The 6101-nt window shown below is 52.1% G+C and overlaps 1 protein-coding gene across 3 annotated transcripts; it reads left to right on the top strand.

Moving 5' to 3' along the window:
- The first annotated feature begins 2818 nt into the window (after positions 1-2818).
- Positions 2819-5099, top strand: LOC123119869 (F-box/LRR-repeat protein 14). 3 transcript variants are annotated; one of them, XM_044539831.1, is made up of 3 exons: positions 2819-3028; positions 3567-4697; positions 4769-5099. In XM_044539831.1, the coding sequence occupies exons 2-3, from the start codon at positions 3579-3581 to the stop codon at positions 4778-4780; spliced, it is 1131 nt and encodes a 376-aa protein (XP_044395766.1). In that variant the 5' UTR covers positions 2819-3028; positions 3567-3578; the 3' UTR covers positions 4781-5099. The 3 variants fall into 3 exon arrangements, with proteins under 3 accessions (XP_044395766.1, XP_044395765.1, XP_044395764.1); XM_044539830.1 differs by having other exon boundaries at positions 4773-5099; XM_044539829.1 differs by having other exon boundaries at positions 3567-5099.
- The last annotated feature ends 1002 nt before the right edge of the window (positions 5100-6101 follow it).

The following is a 6101-nucleotide window of genomic DNA, read 5'->3' on the forward strand; positions in this document are numbered from 1 at the left end:
TGTTGAGAACACTTTGGACCCCCCTCCCTGCACCACACATCATCCTGTTTGATACAACTTGTGATATATCTTGCATGTTTGAAACCATATTTTGTACAAATACATCTGCAGGTCATTAGGTAGAGTTGGAGTTGGTCATATGTTGTACATCTCTGGTCTGACTCAAGAAATTTCTTCCTACGATTATACGTGCAACTGCATGCTTACTAGTCATATAAAAAAAGATCACTAGTTGTTACTGGCTGTAGCTTTTCCAGTTACTGGCTGTAGCTTTCTTGGCTAACGGCCGTAGCATGTTGCGCCATTGGTCCTGGCATTTGGCTCTCGTCGTTGCAGCCCGAGTCACAGCTCCCCGGTGTGGACAGTCTCACCACACTGAGGCGTTGGTCCCAGCATCCACACCTTGCATCGCTGCTCCATCTCCGTCTTGCACCACTGCTCGTGTGCGATGGTTGTCCCTAGCAACCCCGGCTTACCGCCCTTGCAACGAACCAACATAAAAGAAGCGATGGGCAATGGTGGTTGGTGCGTGCCAGCAGTGCCAGCAAAAAATTGCGGCTGCGCCCATGGCAAGCAGGTGAAGGTGGGAGATGGTTAGGACAAGAAAGGAGAGCAAATAATGAGAAGATAAGGTAGAGGATGATAAGAGCAACTTCAATGGGGCGACCCATTTCGTCCGCCCTTGTCTGTTTGGGTCTGCGCGGGCAAAGGTGGTGGCCCAACGCGCCGACCCAAACCCAAATGGAGTCCGCTTCGCGTCCGCGCCGATGCATTTGCGGCTCAAATTTGCGCCCCAAATGCGTTGGCGCGGACGCGGAACGGACGCCACGCGCGCCTTTTCGGTGTCCGCCGCGGCCCCACTTGGCGGTCATCCAACGGCCCGCCATCTACCTGGTCAGCTTAATTTATGACCACGGGCCCACACGTCAGCGACGGCGGTCGCCCTTTTTTAAGCCGACCGTGCGGCGGGGCCGTCCTCATCCAGCCAGCCCCCGTCCACATCTAGGCACGCTCGCTTCCCCGTCGCCGGCAAACCCTAGCCAACCCTAGCCACCCCAGCTTTGCCAAATGGGGCTCTTCTCCGGCGCCGGCAGCAGCAGCAAGGCCAAGGGCAAGGCCCCCGCCGTCCCTTTCCCCTCGGAGTTCCTCCCGCCTCCGCCGGCAGAGGCAGCGCGTGAATGTGCCAGTGCACCAGGCGGAGTGGCACTGGCAGCACCGCGTGCCTTTGCCGTACCCCGACGCCACCCTGCCGCACGACTGGCATCTGGATCCAAAGAGGATCCCAGTGCCGGCGGCGCCGCGATCGGCTACGGCGCACGCGGAGGAGGTGCGGCGCCGGCGGGCGCTGCTAACGCCGGAGCAGCGCCGCGACGCCGCCTACGCATCCGACTCGCCGAACTAGAAGAGGTGGTTCGCTTTCGAGCACGAGGAGGCTAGGTGACGCGGCGTGCACGAGGTCGACCGCAGCATGTCGCCGCCCCCGCTCGTCGTCCGCGAGGAGGACCAGGCGACGGAGGACGCCTACCAGGCGGCCCTTGCGGTGGTCTACCACGAGAGCGAGGAGGACGAGCGGCGTAGGGTGGAGGCGGTGGAGGAAGAGGAGGTTCGGTACGAGGCGGCCATGGCGCAAGCCATTGCCCTCTCCGCGGCGGCCGACTGCGTGCTGCCGCCGGTGGCCCCGCCATCCCCTCCCCGACGCCGCGTCAAGGCCGAGCTGGAGCCCGAGCAGGAGCCGTCCCCCATCGAGCGCTACTCCTGGACGGGAGTACTGTGCGAGTGGGTCTCCGCACCACCGGTTTGGATGGAGGCGACGCCGGCGCAGGAGGCGGCGTACCTCGAGATGTGGCGCAACGACGGCTGGCCGAGGAGCGCCGTCGCGGCAAGTACGAGGAGATGCTCAAGCGCGACCTCGAGGAGGAGCAGCGCGAAGCTGAGGAGGAAGCGCGCCAGGCCGCACAGCCCCCCGCGCCGGCACCGCTTCCCGCGCCGGCAGAGCTGCCCGCGACCGACATCGCCGCCGCTTGGAACACGGCGTTCCCTGGGCCGGCCCTGCGCCGACGCTCATCGACCTCACCGGCCTCGAGGACGATGACGATGACGACGCCTAAGGCAGTGCGCCGCCTCGTAGTTTAGTTTGTTTTTAGTTTTTTTAGTGCTAATGTGGACGCGTGGACTCTCGCCGGCCTTCCTGGCCGGCTTTAATGTTTAATTAAGTTGTTTTTATTTTAAATATGCATGCAATGTTTTTTTGTCGGCGCCGTCAAAATGGATCGGGCGAGCGTTGGCGCACACGCCGACCCAAGGAAGCGGACGCCCGTGTCCGCCTGCCCGACCCAGACGGACAAAAAGCGGACAAAATCGCCGTCCGTTTGGGTTGGCCCGTTGGAGTTGCTCTAAGGGAGAGGGCGAGTGGCTAATGAACAATGCGTGGGGCTCATGCAAGATGTATGGACCAGGAATGAAAAAAAGATAGGGATGAGAGAACAGTGTGTGGGTCCACAGGTGTGATGTCAGGACATGCGTGGGCGTGTGTGTGGGTCCGCAGGTGCGACGTCAGGACGTGCGCGGGTGAGTACGTGGGTCCGCAGGTGTGACGTCAAGACATGCGTGGGCGAGTGCGTGGGTCCGTGGTGTGATGTCAGGACCTGCGTGGTCTGTAGGCGTGACGTCAGGATGTACGTGGGCGACCGACCCAACACGTGATTGATGGCTGGCAAGAATCGTTTACGTCATTTTTGGTAAGTATATAGTATTACCAAAACCATACCGAAATAACTTGGTATTTATTGAAATCAATGCATTTAAATTCATATCGTATATATATATAACTGAATGGCCTGGCTACCATTCCCCAGCCCCCAGTCCCCTCACAACCGGAGAGGGGAGCCAAGTCCACAGCTGGCGTAGAGGTGGTTCACCAATCCAAGATCAAGCTGAGGCGGAAGGTGCTGCCCGACTTCTCCTGCTCTGGCAGATCTACGGTTGCCGCCTCTCCTTCTCTTCTGCCGTCGCGTTTTCGTGATTCTAGGTACTAAAGAAGCAACTCTTGTCCTTCTGTGTTCGTCTATTGTGTTCCGTAGGTGTGCAACCTTGTCTACCCTGCTCTCTCTATATCTCTCGCTCTATTTTGGTTCTTGATCCAAAAGTGATGAGCGTAAATGGAGCAAACCGGCCGGTAATATGCCCAAGCTGCAACGTTGAAGCAAATAGTAACCAGACCTCATATTGCCTTCCATGTCATTTACTTAATTAAGTGCTTCTGGATCATCACATCAGTATGTTATCTTAGTGAACAACTCCATTCTTTCTGGCCCAGTTGCCTCTGAATATGTAAAGATCAGTGCAACAGTTTTCTCTCACAAACTTGTGGCAGTTCTAGTTTATGTCTTTGTAGATTACTGCTGGAGTGATTTTTTGACCAAGATTAGAACATAGATTTTCACCAGTATGTTCTTCGTGATTAACATTGGTGTGATATCATTGTCACATGCTTCGCTCTTGTATTTCATTAATTTCATTCCAGCACTTTGGTTGCCCGCTGAACCTTGAGATTGCCCAATTTACAGCTGCATTGCTCGATGGAGGATCTTCCGGAGGTACTGCTGGCAGAAATCGTCCAGAGGATTACCAGGACAAGTGATCTGAATTCTCTTTCCCTTGTGTCAAAAAGTCTGTGCGAGGTTGAGGCGAATCAAAGGGCCGCTATCCGCTTAGGATGCAGCTTGTTTTCTGCTACAGAAACCTTGTCATCGCTTTGTTCCCGATTCTCCAATTTGTCAAAAATGGAAATCAATTACACCGGTGAAACCTTGAGCTTCTTCTCATACATTGATGATTCTGGTCTTAGTTGTCTAGCCAATTGTAAGAAGTTGATGTCCCTCACACTAAACTCTGTACCAAGCATAACTTCAAGGGGACTTCTCTCGGTGGCAATTGGCTGCAACAGTTTATCTGCTCTCCACCTTATTGATTGCAAGAAAATAAGCAGCGGAGAGTGGCTAGAGTACCTTGGCTGGAATGGATCACTGGAAGAACTTGTGGTAAGGAATTGCAACAGAATCAGGCAGCCTGACCTACTAAAGTTTGGTCCAGGATGGATGAAGCTTTGGAAGTTTGAGTTTGAGAGCAAGGTAGAAATAGATGATATGCTTGGGTTTAATGATCCCTTATATGATGTGCACAACCCGAGTGCATGTGATTTCCTCTGTGACAATTTGAAGGATTTGAGGTTGGTGCATATTCAAGCAAGGTCAGAGCTGAGACTTTGTCTTCTCTTGGAGAAATGCAAAGCATTGGAGAAGCTATGCCTTAAGTATGTTGTAAGTCTAACCGACAATGACATGATTGCGCTATCCCACAGCTGCAACAATCTTAAAAGTATTTCACTATGGCTCATGCCTCCTCAGTACGTTGCTGATGACAATGATTTTCTTTACATACCATCGGTTACTGATCACAGTCTTCAGGTTTTAGCTCTCGGTTGTCCTATGCTTCAGAGCGTTGAACTTACATTTCATGAGGGCACATTCTACTTGCCAGATATAGGCTTAACACTAGAGTGTGTTAGGATTCTCATTCAGTCTTGTCAGATTCGTGTTCTTGTGCTTAATGGAGCTGACTTCTTTGATGATGAAGGAATGATGGTACTTTCATCCTCACCATTCCTGGAGACACTCGAGCTTGCGGTGAACGATCAGGTAACTGATGCTGGGATGCATTCCATTGCGCGCACCCCTTGCTTGAGGAGTCTGACACTCCGGTTGTGTAGTCAGGTGACTGATGCTGGATTAACCGAACTGGTACATTCACAGAAGTTGGATTCTCTGACCATCGAAGGCTGTGCTTGCATCTCTCCGCAAGTTGCCCAAGGCGCAGCTAGATCAGTTCACTACTCTCTGGAGTCAGCAAGCAGGAGCCGTCTCAGTAGAATCTAAACATAATGCTATTGGTCAAGTAGTTAAAGTTATTTTCGGTTGTGCCTCATTTGTGGATGTCGCTGTCATTGACCCTGCTATCGTTTTCATCATTTCTTAGAACCTGTGTCTAATGGTCAACTTTGGATCCAATGCGGTGAATGAAGACTTTAAAATTGTCTGTTACTGGTGTACTGAACCTATTTATGTTGTTTTGCTCATGTAGCATAATTTCTCCATGTCTGCCATCTTGAAAATTGTCATAAATCAACCACAAGATAAACATTTCAGGTGTTCAACTTGCAGGTCCTAACAGTGCCTCTCGTTTCTATGTGGTGTATGAACATGACAATTTGTATGTTATTACTGCCTTTATATTGGAAAATTCGATATGGCCCATACAATCATATAGTAGTATTATCCTAGCCGTTGGCCCTCCTCGGGATGCAAATTTTCTACCGTGCATGCGCAGGCTGTCGATCGTCATTTATTAGGCCTAGCTACTTCGGTTACAACGGTCCGCGGTGCCTCTCCTTTTCTGTTTATTTACTCTACTGCTTACTATCTACGCGCGTGCGGGCCTATCTCTCGTCCCCACGCCCTCCCATCTCCTTTTACCTCACACTGCCTTGCATCTGCATCCATGGCGGCTTCTTCCTCCTCCAATCCATAGGCTGTTAACAACGAGCTTCTCCCCCTGACGTGCCCTAATTGCGGTCGTGAAGTGCTGAGCGACATATATCCATGGTTGAAAAAAGGTCCGGCAACCGATATTACAAGTGCATCCTATGAGCATAAGATCTCTGAAGCTAACCCTCGATGTGATTTGCCCGTCTTTCTGCTCACCTTTGCTTAATTTTTTCGTTTTTTTCTACCCATTTTTTGTGCAACCTAGACAGTACCACTTCTTTGCATGACAGGACGTCCCTACCCTGCCGTGCTCGACGCTGTCAGAGATCGCCGCCGGTTTGAACCTCCTTCACCTGTGCCATGACTAGTTGACTACTCACGGGAGGATGGGCACCGCATCGTCCCGAATGATCCACATGTCTCGACGTATGGATTCCAGCAAACACCCCAAGGAAGATCCACATACAGTGCCGACTTACCTAGGATCTTTCTACTCTTGGCAGTAATCAACTTGGTGGTCTCTTTTGTTACGGATGGAAATGTGTGTCTTGATCCTGG

The sequence above is a fragment of the Triticum aestivum genome, chromosome 5D, assembly GCF_018294505.1.
Source record: "Triticum aestivum cultivar Chinese Spring chromosome 5D, IWGSC CS RefSeq v2.1, whole genome shotgun sequence".
NCBI lineage: Eukaryota > Viridiplantae > Streptophyta > Magnoliopsida > Poales > Poaceae > Triticum > Triticum aestivum.

Coding starts and splice junctions, on each gene's coding strand:
- LOC123119869 (XM_044539829.1), top strand. CDS start 3,579: ATGGAGGATCTTCCGGAGGTACTGCTGGCAGAAATCGTCCAGAGGATT.